Raw genomic sequence first — 22,862 nt, 5'->3', positions numbered from 1 at the left:
AAATATCCCATGACATAGTGTCTTCCATAAAAATGAAGACAGCAACGAGTTTATAACGAGAATCTACTATAGTAGAGGGATTCGACTAAAATTTTCCAAAATTTCCAGCACTAATGGAAGTAATTTTAATCAGTGATGCTTAGAATACTGGTACAGTAATTGATATCGAAAGTTAGTGTCGATAATAATCAACCATCAACTATCAATTAATGCATGCATCATGTCAGCCCTGTTTGCCGCAAAACTGGCCGCAATTATCAACGCCCACAAGACGTTTGTGTGGCTCTGTTGAGCCTGACCTATATGCAGATGGTGGCACAGGTATCTGAGCAAGCTGGAATGTGCTGTGAAGCCAATAGAATGTCCACAAGAACCGCTCCGTAATTAACAGGCGATAATCGTCGCTTACGGACACCTTGTCAAGGTATTAATTAACCATGGTGAAAGTAATTAGTACACGATGCTGATTACGGAGCACCATGAACGCGAGGACGTTATAATGGGTTAATTGTAAGGATAATATACTAATTTTGTGTAACCTTGAGAAGCTAGTTAATAGATATGCTTACACTTTAGAGAAATAAGAAATTAATTTTAATACTTCTATTGTAGATTCATTTTTTATGAATGTTAGTGTTTGCTATGTACATTTTTAAATAATTTATAGTGTCTAAGTTTGAGAAACCAAGGGAGATTTCTCTTAATTCATTAGTCTGACTTATTATTTAGTAGAAAATTTATAACAGCGATTTGTTTATTTCTTAATCTCCTTATTTAGTACTCACTAACTCTTAACATATACATTAACCAAAGCTTCTAAAAATAGCCAGCCATTTCAAGATCCAAAAACATCTTTCCAATTTTCTATGAATTTTGCATTAAAAGAATTCAGTTTTCCATATTTTCCTCAATTTTAACGCTCACGGAGAAATTTTTTTACCAGAAAAAAATTCCTCTCAGATTAGAGAACCCATCATATTACAGAATATTCAAGCCACAGTGGAGAGAGGGCCGAACCATTCTCAATGGTTTCCTACTTTCCCAGGAAAATCAAAGACCGCGAGTACAGTTTTAATTAGCGCCATGGAGAAGCGCGCGGAATAATCTTCGAATCGTTTTCCCTTTATTGCGCGGTTCCGTTGATCGTAAGTCACGCCTCCCTGTGATTCCAGCGATAGCAAGCGGCGCGAATAATTAACGCAATTATTAACGTTTACCTGGGCACCGTGGCCGAATAAAGGGCGTACCATTGGAATAACAATGGGTATTTCGATTATATCTCGAACTACATTTACTGGAAGAAAGAATTGGTCGTCTGTATCTACTTTAATGTAGAAGTGCCTGTCTATCTACAGTCTGACTTCTTCTACTGTACAGTGGAAATGATTTTCTGACTACAGCCTGACTCTATCTACTTTAAAACAGAAATAATTGTTTCATTACAGTCTGACTCTATTTACTAAACAGTAAAAGTGTATGTCTGACTATAGGCTGACTCTATTTACTAGACAGTAAAAGTGTATGTCTGACTATAGGCTGACTCTATTTACTAGACAGTAAAAGTGTATGTCCGACTGTAGGCTGACTCTATTTACTAGACAGTAAAAGTGTATGTCTGACTATAGGCTGACTCTATCTACTGTAAACCACAAGTATCTGTTTCAATACAGTCTGACTGTATCTACTAGACAGTAGAAGTGTGTGTCTGACCACAGCCGGACTCTATCTACTCTAAGTCAGATATAACTGCTTGACTACAGTCTGACTCCTTCTGTTAGACAGTAAAAGTCTGTGTCTGACCACAGCCTGACTATATCTACTGCAAAGCAGAATTAGTCGTCTGTATCTACTGTAATGTAGAAGTGTCTGTCTATTTACAGTCTGACTTCTACTGTTCAGTGGAAATGACTGTCTGGTTACAGCCTGACTGTATCTACTTTAAAACAGAAATAACTGTTTCACTACAGTCTGAATCTATTTACTAGACAGTAAACGTGTATGTCTGACTATAGGTTGACCCTATCTACTGTAAACCAGAAGTAGCTGTTTCAATACAGTCTGACTCTATCTGCTAGAGAGTGAAAGTGTATGTCTGACTATAGGTTGACTCTATCTACTGTAAACCAGAAGTAGCTATTTCAATACTGTCTGACTCTATCTGATAGACAGTAAACGTGTGTGTCTGACCACATCTTGACTACATCTACTGCAAGAGGGAATTGGTCGTCTGTATCTACTGTAATGTAGAAATGTCTGTTTACCTAGGGTCTGACTCTATCTTCTAGACAGTAAAAGTGTGTGTCTGACTACAGCTTGACTCTATCTACTGTAAAGCAGAAGTAGCTGTTTCAATACTGTCTGACTCTATCTGCTCGACAGTAAAAGTGTGTGTCTGACCACAGCCTGAGTATATCTACTGCAAGAGAGAATTGGTCGTCTGTAGGTACTGTAACGTACAAGTGCCTGTCTATCTAGAGTCTGACTCTATCTACTAGACAGTAATAGTGTATGTCTGACTACAGCCTGACTATAACTACTGCAAGAGAGAATTTGTCGTATATATGTACTCTAATGTACAAGTCTTTGTCTACTTATAGTGTGACTTTGTCTACTGTAAAGTGAAAATGACTGCCTGACTACAGTCTGACTGTATCTACTAGACAGTATAAGTGTGTGCCCTACCACAGCCTGATTATATCTACTGCAAGAGAGAATTGGTTACCTGTATCCACTGCAATGTAAAAATGCTTGTCTACCTACAGTCTGACTCTACTTACTAGACAGTGGAAATATGTGTCTGACTACAGCCTGATTCTATGAATAATCAACGCAATTATTAACGTTTGCCTCGGCACAGTGGCTGAATAAAGAGCGTACCCTCGAAATACCAATGGGTGGACCGTTTAACGAACCGAGAAGCAAAATCGTCGTTAGAGCCGGCGAGATTGCGTGCCTCGCTCGCGTGGATAATTGGCATTCATTTTTTCACCAGCGACTGCGCGTAATTGGATCGGGAAGTATCGTCTAATTGCGTGATTTAATCAGACGTTAATGGGGCACATTAAGTACTAGACTTGGCGCTGATCATTGAGAAAATAATGAGTTATTATTAAACGCGCGATACGCTGTAAGAAAATCAGCGAATTTGATTTGAAAGTGGAAAACTGATGAGGAGATGAAGATTCTCGAGCTCAGTATGAGTGAATTTTATGCAAAGAAGATGCAATTTTCTTATGAAATTACTAAAATATTTAAGTTTCTTAATTTTATATTTAAAAATGAATTTTTATTGAATATATTTTATTAGGTTTTGTAAACCTTATGTTTTATATTTATACGATAGCACAGATAGTTTATCTGGAAACCCTCCAAGTGTTGACACGATTTATTCTAATTACTGTTAGCATTGCAAGTGCTACCAACAGTCATTAAATAGTTTCCAGATAAACTGATCACCCTGTATTTTACATTTCACAAATTACAATATTTCTAAATAACTCCATACTATTGGGTTTGTTCGAAACCTTGTTACCAAGGGTAGCACTATCTACACTACTGTGCATAAATATTTCGACACTTCCAAATTACTGTAATTACATAACTTAAAAAATACTGTACTTAATTTAAAAAATATTCTACTTAAGTTAAAAAATATTCTACTTAACTTAAAAAATATTGCGACACGCTACAAGTCGCCCACAGTTGCCTAAATGAAAGTACTCCTCAAAATGATCAGTCACGCGCCTACGTCAAAGCCCAAGCCAGGGAGTTAGCCAACCACTGAGCAAGAAAATTTATGTAAATCGCAGTTATTCGATCTTCAGCGTCAGATTTTCAACGCTGGCTCGCGCCGTGGATATAGTGCTATCGATTGGAAAGATACTACCAGCGTCGCTATTGCGCCCTTGTCGCCGTTGAATATTCATAGTTCATCTACGGTATTGTTCTCTAGATTATCCTCGGATCAGGGGCCTTTACCTTGGTAAGCTGCCTCGCGATTGATCTGATTTATCGAGCCACAGCTCATCAAAGTTAGATGAGCATCGAGTCGCAGACAATACCTGTCGTTCTTTGCCGCGGGATAGGGGTCAGAGTTTGAAGGTGTCATCATGTAACTCTGCGTTCGCGAACTGATGGTCTCCATTAGGTGTTCCAAGAACACGGCGTGTTTCTGCAAATCGATTACACAGTGTTTCAAATCAGCGGTGACGTATTTATAGAAACGGTAGGGGACACTCGCCTCGATTTGCAGTAATAGTGCCTTTTTGTCGGTTCTATTACTGGCGTAGAAAGTTCACTGTAAACTTCTATGGTTTCTAGGAATTAGAAAGTGGTACATTGTATATGGAGTATAGAGTTGAGATGATAAGCAAAGGTACTGATTATCAGAGAAATAGATAAACAGTTTTTGAAAAATCATTCAATTTACTGTTGTAGTCTAAAAATGTGCATTTTAAGTTTGTTAGTACTTTTGTTTTATCAATAATATGATACCTGATTCAAAAAAATTGTGAGTTGTAGATAGTAGTGATACTTGTGTTTTAAACGGGGTTTCTGTTCAAATATTATAAAATGATTTTTATGTATCTGCATTCTGTTGAATAGAATATTTCTCAATTACTATTTTTTAATTCCCGATACAATTATTTGTACTTACAATATTTAATAGTTATTAATTATACTGCAGGAATTTTAAACGTTAGATGGAAGAGTTTATATTCAATGAAAATGAAATATTTGAAGGCAGAAAGAAATAATAAAGTAAAGCATAAAGTAAATAATGAGCAGTAAAGCCTGTTCATGAATTCTTGAAAAAGCTTTTGTGTTATTCTTTCTATTCTTTATATTCAAATCTTCCTTATTTTATCTTCAATATTACGAGAAAATTGTTTGAAAATTTTTTTATTTAAATAATGATGTCTTTCAATTAATTTTCAAATATTTTTCAAATATTTCAAATTGGTAGAAACGAAGGAAATTATAAATGTTAATAGAATTTTATTGTATGGCGTTTGTAAATTTCATTTGTCGCAGCAAGTGATCTTCGTGTGGAACCTGAATTAATACTGAATCAGTGAATAAATATTGCAGTATTTACGGTTTCACAATTTCACGCCAGTATTCACGTACCTCATTTTGAATTATCAACTTACACGATTAAATAATATATATTATATTCATTATTGCATGACCTGAACCTTCGTAAGTTAGCATAGATGAAGTATTAACTGAGAGAATATTCTTGTTAAAAGAAATCCATTTTTGAAGTAGTAGATACTGTGTTACATTTGTCCATATTTTTAAAGAAAAGAATGTTCCATGTTTTCATGTGAGGAAATAAATAATCCACTGTTTAAAATTGCTATTATTAATTTTTCCATATTTTTAATTACACTCTGTAAACCCTCAGAATATTATTTATTATTAAATATACAGGCTTAATTCACCTTTAACACATGAAAATTTAATTTAGAAAGCAATTGAAAACTATATTTGTAATATATTTACGATCTATAAATATATTTCCAATATATCTAAAAAATTCAGAATGATACAATTTTATCTACCATTACAGTATATCTTTTTTTTCGTAATTAACCTTTTATTTTTTTCACCTTCGTTGACAAGACGAAAACGAGACATTGATTCATAAATTGACTTGTAGAGAATGGTAGCTAGTAACAAGTCACAAACTTTCGAATCAGCAAGTTTGAATCAAACTGATCTCAACCAGTTTCCCCCTATTTTCACTTGGAACCAAATTCTGCCAAGTCCAAAGCAATAAACAGGCCATAAAATTTCATCGTCTCTTTATTGTCTCTGAATTTAATCAGAGAAAGACGCTCTTAACACATGGCTTCCTTCAACGAACGTGACAAAGTCTGAGTATCATACGTATAGTATCTGCCCCCATCTAAGCGTCCTACATTATATAATAACATTTAACGATATTTAATATCAGCCACGATCTCCTATCAAACATCTAAATCGCTCTGAGCACAAGTTTACTTTAGTTTCCAGGGTTTCCTTGAAACATGGACTACGACAGGCGTGGCACGCAGCCTTTAATCAACGCCGCTTCGTTTCGTGAAAACTTTATTTGAGCAAGGCCGTGTTGCGACAGGGAGGCTATGAGGCAGTCCTTGAGGTGCAGCCTGGATGAACGCGAATTTTCAGGCCGGCGGTCGCTTTTATTAAATTTTTTATTTCTGCCCTCGAGAGACGTCGCAAGAAACGTATGCCAAGGGTACGATCGCTGGAACTTGTTGCAAGAGGGATGGGACTGAGTTCAATTTGGAACTGTGCAAAATTATTAGGCTTAACTGCTATGAACGATCATGAAAATTAGAGAGCAGGATAAGAATAACGTTTACGTATTATTTGTTGCTGGGAATTGTTAGAAAAATTGATTGAATTTTTGTCGAGTATGCTACTATGCTGAAATGCGTACACTTTTAGGCACTTGAAGAGAAGAGGTGATAAGAGAAGTACTTGTAGCTAGGGAACTGATTTTGAGTAGTTTAAAGTAGAAGGGGGCGTCTGACTAGAGCTTGACTCTATCTACTGCAAGGAAGAAGTGGTTGTCTGACTGTATTCAGACTCTATCTACTGGAAAGTAGAAGTGTCTGTCTGACCGCAGTCTGACTCTATCCACTATAATGTAGAAGTGTCTGTATGTCTATAATGTGATACTATCTAGTGCATAGTAGAAGTAACTGTTTGACAATAGTCGAACTGTACCTTATGAAAACTAAACGTGACTGTCTGACCACAGCCTGACTCACTCTACTTGAACGCAGAAGTGGTTGTCTGACTACAGGTTGACTCTATCTCCTGTAATGTGTACGTGTATGTTTGGTTACAATCTGATTTTATCTACTTTATACTACAAGTATCTGTCTGACTACGAAGTGACTCTATCTACTTTAAATTATAAGTACATTTCTGACTACGAACTGACTCTATCTACTTTAAAATAGGACAAGTAGCCGTCTGATTATGAAGTGACTCTATCTACTGTAAAAAGGAACAAGTAGTCGTCTGACTATGAAGTGACTTTATCTACTGTAAAAAGGAACAAGTAGTCGTCTGACTATGAAGTGACTCTATCTACTGTAAAAAGGAACAAGTAGTCGTCTGACTATGAAGTGACTCTATCTACTTTAAACTACAAGTGCATGTCTGACTACGAACTGTCTCTATCTACTTTAAAATAGAACTAGTAGCCGTCTGACTATGAAGTGACTCTATCTACTGCAAAAAGGAACAAATAATCGTCTGACTATGAAGTGACTCTATCTACTGTAAAAAGGAACAAGTAGTCGTCTGACTATGAAGTGACTCTATCTACTATAAAGGGAAGAAATAGCCGTCTGACTACAGTCTGACTCTATCTCCTGCAAACTTGAACAGTTCTCTTTAACCCATAGTTGCATCTGTAACCTTCAAAATCTACATTCTTGGAATCACTCTTGAGACGTTGCAAATACAATAAAAGTTTGACCCAACTCGCCAGACATTTAGTCCCATCGCCGCAATGCAGAGAAAGACAGGAGCATGTCTCTGTGGTGCTTCATCGTCGCTCTTGTTCCGCGAAATATTTATCATCGCAGCATTATTAACGCGACCGCCTTTGCGTACTAGCCTGCCTCGGTACAAGCTTCTCTCTGCAATTTATTAAATCTTCAGTCCTGTCCGACTGACGAGATTGAACAATCGCGTGGGGTAGAAAGGACACAGAGATGCTTTCATGAGAGGCGGCCGCTGGCTGAGCCCCTTTTGGGCTCAGTGATCCTCGAGCGACGAAAGGGTAGTGGATGGAAGTTATTAGACAGTCTTGTTTCGCTTCTGACGAGATTTTGGATGCCTTTATTTTTTGGGAGCGCTTTTGCTTGAGGCGTTTGAGGCTTTAGAGTCTATTGTGTCTTTTGTTTCACTCGAATATTGGTAATAAGTGGTGGAGGTAGTGGATAGTGTTCATAGTGATGCGAAAATGGAAGGTTAAATGAGGATACATTGTAGTTGGATATTCTATCAGTGATGTGTGTCAACGGGGTGTGCGTATAGACTCACTATTTGATTCTGATTGAACATTTGTATACATGATCGTACCTCACTTGGAATAGGATCAAGTTTACTTTGTAATGTATCGACGTCACTTGAATATATGACGGCCATTGATGATTTTACGATGCTATGGTAATTAACATATCTGTCGTAGAAACTTAAATATTTAAAAATTCAAAACTTTAGAAATTTGAAAGTTCAAAAATTAAGGATTTCAAGAATTAAAATATTCAGAATTTTAAAAATTAAAAAAGTCGAGAATTTAGGAGCACAGATTTTCAAAGATTCAGAATTTCAGAAAATCAAAAATTCAAGCCTGCAAAGCTGCAGAAATTAAGGAACTCAAGGATTCAAAAATTCAGGATTTCAACAATTCAAAAATTCAGAATTTAAAAAATTGAAAAATTCAGAATTTTAGAAATTCAAAAATTTAGGACTGTAAAGTTTCAGAAATTAAGAGACTCAAAAATTCTAGGATTTAAAAATTCAAAAATATTAAAGTTGAATAATTCAAGGGTTCAAACATTAAAAACTGAAAGAATTAAAGAATGAAAATGTTCAAATGTAATCACATATTCAAATATCCTAATATTAAAATATTTAACGCGATTATAAATTCTAGAAAGGAAATATTTCGTGTCATATGGCTCCTCGACAACAATTTGTCAAAGTGTTCGAGATCTAATAAAATGTTATCACCAATTGTCTTGCAAGCTCCATAAACTTGTATTCTACGATATCACAAGCCATTATCAAGCATAATAAAATATATTTCACGTCTCTACCACCATCTCACCAGAATAATACACAACCAACCGATGTACCATCAATTCAGAAATGGGTTCCTAAAATGTTTAACAAAACAGAATTCAATTATGTTTCAAGAATTTAAACAAAGCTCCCGGAAGAAGCACCAATACTTTGCAACGAAATTTATGAGCAATTCCTATGCAACGTATTATGTCGACCTATTTCTAAATAAAATATGACAGGGTAGCATCTAAATTATAAAATACTGTTTCACATTTATCACCATCAACCATAGAACCATAAAAAGGAATCAATACCCATATAACACTCGCAGGAAAGCATCCATAACCCACTTTACATATTCATAATGCAATATCTTCAGCATAATGATCAGCCACAATATAACCACGATATTACCATAATTACTGTTATTGCTATTAAAAATATATAAATTTAGCAGATACGAGGGGCTGAATATCAAGGTATTTACAACCACTTTCATTAATCTGCTTCCATTGTACAGGTTACCATACGACATCATCACATTCACCATTCGGGTTTACAACGCGATACGTTTGTTGCAACATTACGACACAACGTTACGCCACGGATAACAGAGCAGAACGATAAGGAAGAGTAATGTCTCGGAAAATTGTTGCGTGTTGCGGTAATTTTCCCTGTTCCCCGAACGCTTTCTTGTCGCGCTGGGGGCAGACGATGACACTCGTAAAAGCGCAGTAGAAAATAATAGCAAACAGACGTGCAAAGGGGAGGACAATGTGGGAATAAGTGAGAGTATGGACGAAGTGAGTGGGTATGAAGGATGGGGATAAAGTGAGAGAAAAGTGTCCACGACTCACTGTTTGCTGGAGCTGGAATTTAATGCAGTAGGGTAAAAAGTGTACTGTGGGTCTGCGAGTCTTTGTCGGGTTTGTGAGAGGTTTACTTGGAAATTGAGTTTATGTAGGGTGTTAGACAACAGGTGTCGGAAATTTTAGGGGTGATTCTATATGTCAGAATAAGAGGAATATAGAGAATGATAAAATTCAGTTTAAGGTTTAGTTGAAGAGTTATTAATTGTCGAGGAAATGCCTGAAATTTGCTTGAAATGTGTCTGACTTAAAATCTTCTCTACTGAATTTCATGTATTTGATTTAAGACTTATTGTACTGAGTTTGTTTCACCTGTGTCTAACTTGTGACTTATTCTACTGATTTCTCTGTGTCTGACTTGTGACTTATTCTACTGATTTCCCTGTATTTGGCTTGTGACTTATTGTACTGATTTTCCTGTGTCTGACCTATGGCTTATTCTACTGATTTTCCTGTGTCTGACCTATGGCTTATTCTACTGATTTTCCTGTGTCTGACGTGTGGCTTACTCTACTGAGTTTCTTTTACTAGGCCTGAGGCTTATTCTACTTATTTCTCTGTTTCTAATTTATGACTTCTTCTACTTGGATTGATGTGTCTGACCTATCGGGTAATCTACTGATTTCATTGTGTCTGGCTTGTGGCTTATTCCACTAATTTCGTTGTGTCTGATCTGTGACTTATTCTACTGATTTCATTGTGCCTAGCTTGTGGCTTATTCTACTTATTTCAGCGTGTCTGACTTCTGACTTATTCTACTGCCTTCGCTGTGTCTAACATCAATACAGTACACCAGTAGTAGAACATGTCCCACATAAGTCAAACATATTTCACAAGAATTTTAGGCATTTTCTTAGCAATTAATAATTCTGAAACATAGTTTTAAACGCATTTTCATAATTCTCCATTTTTATTCCATTTTATCGTGTAGTAGTTAATCAGAAGTAAACCCTTGTAGAAGAAACCATTCCAAGAAACAATTACAGTATCTCTAAGTAAATAATGAGATTAATTTAGATGCATAGAAAACATTATTCAATATTGTCTGACTAAAACAAAATTTCAACGCTAATTTAATTTATTCAATTTTCGCAATTTTTACTCCAATGTTACTCAAAACAGAATTCACTCGAGAGAAATTGACACTCAACTCTTATATCTGAACTAACTTGGATTCGTGAGTGCATATCAAGCTTGATCCCATCTCTGCTTGAGACAGACCCTACGATCTCCGCATCCGAGTTATTTCACCTGGTATGAATATCACGAGTCATAAATGCCAAAGTGGATTCCTGCGAGGCGTTTTCCCTGTATTACTGAAACCCCTAGCTGGTCCTCGTATCACTGAACGTAGCAAAAAGACCGCCACGAAGATGTTTTAATAATTTTTTATGGCATTTAATCCCGTGGGAACTGGGGGGATTAAGAAGCCTGTGGGGGAAATAAAGTATAGGAAATGAGGAAAATAAAACCTGTAGGTTTACGAGATTAGTTTCTTTTACGTACGTTGCGTCAAGTTATAAATAAACTTTCGTAAATATGCAAATGCCGAGGAAACGGGTCCTGCCTTTTCCATAGTTGCTTTAATCACTTTTTTAGCGTTTTTTAATTCCTCGTAGCTATGATATTTTACAATAATAAAAGGTTGTAGTCTAACACTATCAGGTTTTCTGAAATGCACTGTTTAAATATTTAAGAAGATGGTAGAACAGTGATACTTTTTTGTTACGTTTTTCTGTTTTCTTAATTAATTACTCGATTAATTGCTCAAATACTCCAATAGTATAATAGTCAAATATTAGAATATTTAATTTTCGAGGTAAAATAATTTGTACAGTCATAACAGAAAATGAGTGATACTAGAAAGAAAACTCAATTTACATTTTTACATTCCTATTCCAACTGCAAAGTGACTGGACTATTCATATCGATTATTTGTGCTGCTTATGCAACTTGAACTCGACTATTCACTATCTAGAGCCAAACCCTTCCGCATATCGTATACATAATACACCAATTCCAGGAAGTTTGCAACGCTGATACACAAGCCTGTAATTAGAGAACTTTTTCCACTACTTTATCAACTTTTATTGTAATTATAAGTACGCAATTTGAGAGCTGCAACAAAAATTCTACGTTGTATCAAAATAAAAAGAAAGCACGTATGACTACTTCAACGAAGCAAATATCAAAGCATCTATATACGCAGGAACAAATCTGAAGATGTTTTTGAATTTAGAGGACGAAATTCCCATAAAACTGGCATACATTTTTAAAAATCTTTTTACTACCCTCAATCTTGCAGTCCTAGGATATTAATATCCATAAAAATTCCAGGACGAGTTTCAGATGTGAGTAAATCTGTCTCTAAAAATGTCGAGCTATATCAACTCACAGCTTTTCCAAAAAAGGAGAAACATTTAAAGATTCTCTCACAGTAAAACCTTAGACTCTGACGAACTTTCATTAATCGAAGCTTGTTCGAACTAGCAACTGAAACGGTTTTGTATTTTCTTTTAATTATTTTCGAAACAGATTCGTAGGTCCACTGAATTTCTCCCTGGAACACTGCAGGTGCTGGTGACGCTCGTCAAAAGTCACGCAGAGAGCATTCCATTGGAAGCTGCCGCAGCTGTCGCGTATCTCTCGACGATAATACGAATACGCGAATCCCGAAACCGCGAATGGTTGCACGCGTAAAATAATACGACGCACTTGTTGAGCCTAGGAAGCTCTGTGAAGCTGGGTCCACGACGTGCTTTCTCCCTGCGCAGATAACGTCATGTGGACTGCAAATTGACTGTAAATACCTCGCCTTCTATATCGATTTTTATTCGAATACTCGTTGTTTGTTTTTATCAGTTCATCAAATGCACTTCAGTTACGCTGCCAGTTGTTCGTTTTTTCCCCTTCTTTTTTAATGAATGGAACCATATTTGTTGCGTTTTTAATTCATCCAGTTGCGACAGTATCGGTGATTTTGGAATTTAGCTTCTTTTGTTTGGAGCTGTGAGTGAGTGTTCCATTGTGGTGATAGACAAATTGTGGAATCGATATGATTGAATGTGTTGCAGTTTTTAGGCTTCATTCAGGGTACAAGCTATTAGGTTATGGAGAATGGGAAATATTTTTTGAGGTTACTTGTTTTACAGTTATTAATTAGCGTGCAGGTGCTTCATTTCGAAATTATTCTAGAGAATTGTCTGTGTCTGACTTGAGACTGACTTATTCTACTGAAATTGCTGTGTCTGATTTAGGACTTATACTACTGACTTCGCTGTATTCAACTTGGAACTGATTTATTCTATTGTCCTCATCTTGTCTGACTAAATATTGACTTATTCTACTGATTTCGTTCGTATCTGGGCCTTACTATTATACTAAGTTACTATTTTATTAAGTTTATAGTACTCATTTGACCATGTCTGATTTGAGACTACTTGTTCTACTGATTTCACTGTCTGACTTGGGATTACTTATTCTACTGACTTCGCTACGTCTAATTTAGGAGTACTTATACTACTGACTTCGCTGTGTTAGACTTGGGATTGACTTATTATACTGACATCACTGCTTCTGACGATACTGACTTATTATACTGACTTTAGTAGTGTCTGACTTGGGCCTACTACTATACTATTATACTATAATATTTACGATTATATTAAGTGCAACATTGTACTTACAACTGTATTAAGTATAATATGTATAATACTTACTACTATATTAAGTTCATACTACTGGCTACAAGTCTGATTATATCTGATTAGGGACCACTTTTTCTAGTGACTTCACTCTGTCTGATATGGAATTACTTATTCTACTGATTTCACTATATCTGATTTTGGTCTTACTATTTTATTAATATCTCTACGTCTTACTTGAGATTGACTTATTATACCGACATTACTGCTTCTGCGGAGATTGACTTATTCTACTAACTTCACTTATGTCTGACTTAGGCTTTACTACTACATTAAATTCATACTACTCGTTTCAGGTCTGATTATATCTGGTCTAGGACTACTTCTTCTACTGAGTTCACTATCTCTGATGTGGAACTACATATTCCACTGACTTCACTGTATTTGACTTTGAATTACTTATTCTACACACATCACAATGTCTGACCTGTGACTTATTCTACTAACGTTTCAGTATCAAACCTGTGAGTGCCTAACTGTGTCTAACTCATCATAATAACTACCCATACAATTTCTATCTTTATAATTGCACGTATATCATCAAATTAAGCAGCCCCAACAATTTGTCTTTCACGATCGAGCAAAGGATACTGGCTGCACGAGTATGTGTATTTGACGAAGGATGATGCTGAATTGTTAAAACATTCAGTTCAGGAAACAACTTGGAAAGTGGGTGAAAAATGGTGACTGGTGGAATCGAGGGCGCTACAAATTGGCCACTTACGTTTCCTACAATTTCACCGGCATTACTCTCGACCCCCGAATGTCTATGGGCATCTCAGCAATTTCGCGAGGTCGATGGATGTGCCATTCGTCTCAGGTTTCTTGCCCTTTTCGAAAACGTGCAGCCCACCCTAAAGGAAGGCTCTTTCGAGAGACAATCGCCTTCCTTTCTGGTTTAAAAGCACAGCTTGATAAGTTCTGTGGAATTGAAACGCTGCCAGGAGCCTTTGTTGCAGTGACTAATAGGCTGCTAATAAGATTAGTGAGATTGCAAGATAGAAGCTTTGGTCAAACTACGTATATAAATAATATTAGGATAATATATTTTACTGTATTGCACAGTGAATATTATTTAATGTTTGACAGAGGCTTATTTTGTAAAATTCCTATTTGAGGATTAATAATGTGGGCTAAGAATTGATTTGTTTTTCTTTTTGTGCACTTTGACTACTGATGACTACATTATTATATTTTTTATTTTTGTCTTCTAACTGTCAAGATAATTTGGAAGAAATGTATAGATCAGATTCTAGGAGAAAATAATTTTGGATATTGACACAAAATATATAATCTATATGTCAAAAGTGCACAACACTTTAGATGAGTTTTACATATAAAATTTTAGACTCTTTAAGAAGAAATCAACTACAAAATATAAAATGTTAGACTCTTTAAGAAGAAACGAACTAAAAATAAAAACTTATTTAAGAACCCTCAGTTATATTTGGATATTTCTGAATTGCCACTGGTTCCCTACAATAATAACCTAAATAGGGAACATGCTTGAAGTATTATTTAATTACCCATTCCCACGAAAACTTTCAACCAAGCTAAAGACTATCGCTCGAACGATGTCCCGTGGTAGTTAAAATACAGACTAACGTTATTCAAAGGCAAGGAAACAAGTAATAAAGCAAAGTAAGTACCTATCCCCAACTTGTTGCGAAGTTAAGTCAATTAAGCGGACTTTAACCGTGACTCAGCATTTGGAAGGGCAACAAAGGTTCCAACTTCGGCTCCTGTGGCTCTCAGAGTTCGGGTGGGAGCTTTGTGAGGTACAAACGAGGTCATGCAAAATTTTATTCAGCTAACGAGAGATGGATAACAGATACAGTGACTGCTTCAAGTGTATACTGCTCAGGAATGGTCTGAACATTTAGAGGATTTACCTGAGAACGAAACTTGGTCTTGGTGTACCAGTTATTTAATTGACGACCTTTTGCGCGAAATAAGTTTCCTCAAATTTTGTTATTATATTTACAGCTTCTTTGCTGTGAGATGAAAACATTCAGAGACGAATTTTTGATGTTGAAATCATTGTTAATCTTAGACCATTAACATGGGCAACATTTCAAGATATTATTAAATTCAGAAAGTGGGTAATTATTAATTTGCATTGAACGTAAAATAAACAATTTTTGCAATTTTGCATTATACTGTTTTTATAAAACGATCAAATACAATGGTACAAAATAGTGATAAATGTTAGTGCGAAAATTAGAGTCGGTATTGATTATAAATTGCGTTCAAAATTGTGACCTCCCTGCTGTGTACATATTCGAGAATCGTACAAAGGAAATTGCAACTTCGACATAGTTGCTAATTAGCGGTAACTCGTTAATTATTGTAATAAGAGTTTATCAAAGGGTTGTGAAGCTTCAGCACGTAGATATGACAGAAGCATAAACATCAGAGGTGGAAATTATTTACAAATGCAAAAATTATAGACAGAAAAATTAACATCTAAATTACCTGAAAATATCTAAAATTCAAATAAATAACATATTAATTTTTATACGTGACTTTTAACAGCTTGCTAGTTACAAATTCTATGACTGAAACTAATGAGCAAAGAAAATTAACTAAATTACCAATTCTACGATTTCAATTTCATCTTCAGTTCTAGCTGTAAGCAAATACCTATAAGCAAATTTAATTTACTGTATATTACCAATAATCGTGCACCATTACTGAGACTCCAAAGTTGAAGTAGTCAACACTTTAAAGAGGATTAAACTTCAGATTTAACATCTTCCTTCACGCAATGTTTATTGGCCATTCAAATTTGTCCCCAAAGTTTCCCAGCGCCCTATCAATTTCCTCTCTCGCGTCTGACGTTTCTGCAAGCGTAGAAGGAAGCTCTTATTGCGGGATCGGGAATCGTTTCATAAATCGTTATACTCGAGAGGCAAGACGAGCGTTGAGTCCACAAAGGGGACCCGAGGAATCGAAGACCTTGCGTTTGATCCTATTGAAAAATCCATGCTGTTCGTGCAACTCTGCTATAAGTAGCCGATGAAAGATGATGCGGGGGAGACAGGGTTCAGGGAGAAAAGAGTCAATAAAGGTCGCGTAGGTTCCAGAACGTCTGAAACCTCGGAATAGACGGTCGTGGGCTTATGCTACTGGCGTCTAGATCTCATTTATAACTAAACTGCGTCTGCGTCGACTCCCTTTCCTATATCATTTTAGAGAGGCTTGTCGAGGCTTCTGGTTTATCAATTAATACTGGAGCTGTGAATCATTGAGGCACATGTATTTCTATTTTCTAGTGTTGTATGTCTGGCTATAGTACCTAAACATCTTTGGGGGAAAAAGAGATTGCTAACAATAGTTGGGAAGAAGCTTGCAATGGAAGTTGTAGGAAGGGTAAGACAGTGGAAGCTTGTGAGATTGAATAGTTTGTTAAGGAAACTATGGGATTGTTCATGCAAATTTTACTTCTCGTAGATGTAATTAGAGAAGTGGAATTTAATTGAAGATTTATTTCTCTCTTTAAATATTATAAGTGTTTAACTTTCGATTTTTTGTTGAACGAAAACATTTATTATGTTGATAACAATATTCACTTTTTCTGTTTTCTTTTTTTTTTTTGTAATTTTTTAGTTACTTATTTCAGATTTTGTTTTGCAGTTTTTCATTTCTGTGAAAATGACTGAAGTATGCTGAAGCATGTCTGACTTGGGATTTATTCTACTGATTTCGATGTGACTGGCTTGAGATTTGTTCTTTGACTTTGTTGTGTCTGACTGGGGACTTATTCTACTGATTTTTCTACGTTTGATTATTCTACTGATTCTTGTGTCTGGCGTGACACTTATTTTACTAACTTTACTGTATCTATCTTAACTAATACTGGCCAGCAGTAGAGCCAGTCCTACGTGGGACATATTTCATGCAAATCTTAAAAATTTCTGTAAAAATGAATAATTCTACAAGCAAGCTCCAAACACAATTTCGTTATCGATTTTTCTCCCATTTCAACAGATAGAATCGCACCATAAAATTAATGGCCCCTGTTACCGAACACTCTGTACAAAACAATGAAATAAAAATTGCATTTAAATGTTACGTGTACCTACGTGGCAATTATTTTTACTAATTACAAGCTAGACCATCAGCGAAACTGAAATTACAATTCACTGTGCCTCTTCTTTCTTCAATACCTATACATAGGTGTGATTCGTTTGAACGTATTCAATTACTCCTATTATGACATATAATAATATAATATCATAAACTCTTAATTTTTCTTAGTCTCTCAATCAGTCCCAGAAATATTTCCCACTCATTACAGGACACCCTGTACACAAATACAAAAAAACCTGTACACGAACACAAACCTAACCCAGACCTACGTGTCAATTATTTTTACTAATTATAAGCTAGACCATCAGGAAAACTGAAATTACAATACACTGTGCCTCTTCTTTCATCAGTACCTACACATGGGTCTTATTCTTTTGAACACATTCAATTACTTCTATTATGACATATAATAACATAATATTATAAACTCTGTTAAAAAAGTGTAATTTTTATAATTCTCCCCGCCTCGTTTTTTTATCCCCTTGTCATACGTTGACGAGTCTGGCTCGTGCACTTTGTACAATATCTTCGCTGCCGATTACGCGGTAACGCGTGATAAGGATTTTTCGCAAGTAACCGATCACGCGCCATCGCGTGAGACGTCTATGTTCGCTCAATAGGAGTTTTACTGTTGGCAGTTTAAGATAGTTACACGTTTCAGATCGGCAGCAAAGGTGACAATATTAGGAAAGAAAATTGTACGTCAAGGGGTTAAATATAACGTGAGACGCCACGCGTTATGTTAAGTGCATTATACTGATTTATATATAATTAAATGCTGTACAAGAATGCTGTACATTTATTCTGTGGTTCAAAAAGACGCGCACTAAACAGTACATAATATTTAAGTTACTATCTCTTCCACAATAAATAATTCCAACACTCTTCATTTTCCTCAGTCTCTGAATCAGTCCCAGAAATATTTTCCACTCATTACAGAACACCCTGTACAAAACCACAAAAAATCCTGTACACGAATAATCAGCAACTGCCAGGAGCTGAAAACCTCAAGAGAGCCTGGTTTAACCACGAGCCACGGCTCGCTGATTCTTCCCTGGAACACTTCGATTCCCTCGATCGAACGCCCAATGAAACGGAAGAGATTTCGCGTTGAGCCTCGACGAATCGACGTTAAGACGCGGCAGTAATTTGTCGCCGTAGGAACAGGCTGCGAGCGTTCGCCAGGATCGCGACGAATTACAGATAAATCCTCGCTAGGAGCGATCGAACGACTTCACTCGCGAGCTTCGTGCCTCGAGAGATCCTGGGACGTGTCGAGGGTCGCTGGAAATCGGGTTTGTCACCGCGAGCGCGCAGCTTTATCATAAACAGGGCAGAACGCGAGGGGGTGGGGGGACGAGGAGCGAGGACAGGCTCTCGGCTCGAGTGTCGCCTGGTACCGTCGCGTAATTGAAAGTTCCGCGGAAGTTGAAGCGCTTTGGGCTTGTACGTACAACGAGCAGCCGCTTGGACAGTTCCCGCGACGACCGCGGCTGGAACGCTCATTGTCGACTGTGTTTCGAGGAATTTCGATGGAACTTCGCGGATCGGGAAATAACTGCGATGGGGGAGGGGCTTTCTTAACTTTTAAGCGTTTTCGGAGGGAGTTTCAGTATTTAACATGCATACTGGGTGGGACATGTCATTTGTGCAGCTCTGTGGCTTCTGAAGTATGCGCTAAAAGTTTTGTATATAGGGGTGGTTCGTTAGATATTACCAGCTTGATTTGCATTATTGTGATGCCAAGAATTATTTAGATAGAGTTGAAAGATTCTGAAAGGGACATATTCTAATGTCATTTTAACTGTGTTCTAAGGTTATTAATATTTTTTTTTAAATGAGATTGTATGTTTTTTATTGCACCAATCAATGTAGCTTGATATTCTTTTCAGAAAAGTGTTAACTTATTTATGACTAAAAATCACTGTGTTCTAAGGTTATTAATATTTTTTTTAAATGAGATTGTATGTTTCTTATTGCACCTATCAATGCAGCTTGATATTCTTTGCAGAAAAACTATTTTACTATTTTATATAGATATAAACTACTTTATGATATTATTTCTTGTTCTTTTATTAGGCACATTGGAACTCAAAGCCACAATGATATAAAATTGTCGTTAATGTTCAGATAATGGGACATGGTAATCTATTAGGATATTTATCTTATGTATTTTGCAAAAACTGCACAAAAGTCTTCTAAATAATTTGTGCTGAATAATTATAAAATTAAGAAATGTATGAACCCTTTGAATTTCAAAAACACAAGGTTTCTAATTAAACAATTTTCATTTTAATTTAAAGAATGCACCACCGCTGAGGAGCTAATCTACAGATGAATTAAAATATGCAAAGCAAGGTAAACATCGCGTCATCCTTCTAATCTAGAAATTAAGCTTGTCTCTAGACTGAGTGTTCTAGGATATAGCACATAGTTGCAAGGATAACACTATCCTGAATCACGATAAACACGACATCTAATATCAAGTCACAAGCTTATCTCTGCATAATTAATGTTATGTGGTAAGCACCGCTGCCGAACAGCATTTAAATTGTTTGGATTCAAAACTTGTAGTTTGTTTAGCACCATTAGCTGCGGCAGTCTAGCTGCTACATCACCTCATTAATTAAAGACTTATGAATTTGTAACAGTAGACGTAAAATTACGTTCATGAGAAAGGATCATTAATCCTTTTCAGAGTCTACTGTATTCAATTTAGATTTTAAACGAAAGCTAGATGTTATAGTTAAGATAAAATTCAAACAGAAGCTCGAATTGTCGATGAAAGTTTGGGCTTTTAATTGAGCTTCTTTCAATTTCAGGATAATTTTAAAAGCAGTCAGTTGATCAATCTTTTTTAATTGGAAGATAATTTTAAAAATAATTTTAATAGTACAGTGTGTCCAGATAATAGTATTAATAGAAATTAGTGACAATTATTTATTCGAATTCTCTAATTTGGAGTCCAGTTAAATTGCGTTTCTCATATGTTACGTATTTCTCACGAAGAAAATACTTTCAAAATAAGCTAATATTATATGTATTAACAGTCTATTCATTTTTAACACATATTTTCATTTTAAGATATTTATATGTATGGAAATTCAGTGACATTCATACAAGAGATTTTTTTTAATTCGATTGCATGTTAAAGACTTATAGAGAGTTGTTTGGGGTAAGTTCTGAGATGCTCAACCAAAGCAGTCGACGTTAGCTAACAGTGTCTGGAGTACCATTGATTGGCTCACAAGTGTAACTTTAATCTCCATTTAATATCCTAGATCACTAAGTAAAGGGCTGTCTTGAAAGCGGATTACTGTTATAATCCCTTCATTCTAGACCTGGCTTACTCATTCAGCAGTTTAGCAGGTTAAGTGTCGCTGCTCACCGAAAGTTCTACTAGTACACTACTTAATAGACCCTGGAATGTCTCAACACTTGAAGGATCAGAGATGAACATTTTTTTAGATGCAGAAGTAAAGTATTTTCCTTATTTAAAAAGGTTTCTTAAATGTAAAATATTTCGTTTGTCCCCCTCGAATTTTTTAGATGCAGAGAAGGACAAACAAAATACTTTGGTGAACTATAAAGAAGCTGTAGTGTCTACTTTCTGAGAAATTAATTATTAAAAAAGTGAAAATTTGTATGAATGAAAGTCCAAAGAGTAAATCTACTACAATACTAATCTTCTCACTGAAACACCATTGCACACACATTTTCAATGATTCATTTTTCAAAGAAAGGACACAAGCTTCTTTCTACTTCACAAAAGTATTTTTTTTGTCTTCGAATTTTTTTAGATGTAGATGTAAAGTATTTTCCTTATTTAAAGAAGTTTTTTAGATGTAAAGTATCTTGTTTGTCCTCCTCGAATTTTTTATCCATAGAATAGATCAAACAAAATACTTTTGTGAACTAGAAAGAATGCAAGGTATCTTATTTATCCTCCTCGAATTTTTTATCTGCAGAATAGGTCAAACAAAATACTTTTGCGAACTAGAAAGAATGCAAGATATCTTATTTATCCTCCTCGAATTTTTTATCTGCAAAATAGGTCAAACAAAATACTTTCATGAACCCAGAAAGAAGCTATCGTGTCCACTTTCTACGAAATGAATTACTGAAAGTGTGTATGCAATGCTTCAGTGAGAACAAAAACCTCAACACACCTTATAAATCATTTAAGTCTTCCCCAGCCATCAGAAGGACCCCAAAAATCCTTACCTCGAACAAGCGTCAGTATCCCAAGGGGCATGACGAGGACCGCCACCATCAGGTCAGTGATCGCCAGGCTCATGAGGAAGTAATTGGTGACGTTCTGAAGTCGCCTCTCCCTAGCGATGGCAAGGCATACGAGTATGTTCCCAGCGGCGGTGCCCAGGACGAGGACGAGGGCGAGCATCGCCCACCAGTTGTTCAGCCCCTCGTTCTCGATGCCCAGCTGCGTCCCATTCACCGCCTTATCCTCGTAATCGGTGTCGTTCAGGATCCTCGACACCGTGAACCGAGTGGCGTCGCAGCCAGGGCTGGTGTCGTTCCCAGCGAGCAACAAAAGGTCCTCGTAACAGGTGTCGACGACGGCCTCGTAAGGATCCGCGCCATCGATCGTCGGCGCCGAGCCGATCATCGCTCAAGGAACGGATGATCTCGAGGTGGCTTGCTCTACAAGCGGCTCAGCCGAATCCTCGGCATCTGTGCCGACTCACGTTCCACTCTGCTCCTAGTCCACACCTCCCTTCGACCCTGGAATGCTTCTTCAATCGACGCCTCGACACCTGCTTCAGTCGACACAGCTGCCTCGATTGATGCCACTGCTTCGATTTTTGGGGCAGCCTCCAGTGGTACAGTTTGAGATATCTGGGGTCACGTTTGGTGGTGGCTAGGTTTAGAGTCGCTTCGAACTTGATTCGAAGCTTGGAGATATTTAATGTCTTGATGGTTTTGGATGCTTTGGGAGATTCGATGGGTCTTGAGAAAGGGGTGAGTCAAAATCTGAGAAGCATTTACGATAGATACTTTGTCTAAGCAATAAGATTAACATAGAGAGATTGAAAAGGTTCAGTTGTATTTCAGGATTTTCAAGAGTCTTAGACTTCGAAGAATATTTGAAGTGATTTGAATGTTTCCTGCCCTTAGACTCAGGATTGATTCTTCAACTAATGTCTTGTCACCTGCTTCAATCGACACAGCTGCCTCGATTGATGCCACTGCTTCGATTTTTGGGGCAGCCTCCAGTGGTACAGTTTGAGATATCTGGGGTCACGTTTGGTGGTGGCTAGGTTTAGAGTCGCTTCGAACTTGATTCGAAGCTTGGAGATATTTAATGTCTTGATGGTTTTGGATGCTTTGGGAGAATCGATGGGTCTTGAGAAAGGGG

The 22,862-nt window shown here is 36.6% G+C and overlaps 1 protein-coding gene across 1 annotated transcript in view; it reads right to left on the bottom strand.

The window, feature by feature from the left end:
- 5-ht2b (5-hydroxytryptamine receptor 2B) overlaps positions 1-22,112 on the bottom strand; it is a 99,875-nt gene extending 77,763 nt beyond the window's left edge. The window contains exon 1 of the mRNA XM_076391375.1: positions 21,710-22,112. Within this exon, the coding sequence (XP_076247490.1) occupies positions 21,710-22,112 (403 nt within the window). The remainder of the gene's footprint in view (positions 1-21,709) is intronic.
- Positions 22,113-22,862: the final 750 nt, after the last annotated feature.

Source organism: Calliopsis andreniformis, unplaced genomic scaffold (genome assembly GCF_051401765.1).
Source record: "Calliopsis andreniformis isolate RMS-2024a unplaced genomic scaffold, iyCalAndr_principal scaffold0022, whole genome shotgun sequence".
Taxonomy (NCBI): Eukaryota; Metazoa; Arthropoda; class Insecta; order Hymenoptera; family Andrenidae; genus Calliopsis; species Calliopsis andreniformis.
Note: the sequence above shows the minus strand (reverse complement) of the source record. Positions and strands in the feature narration are given on the sequence as shown.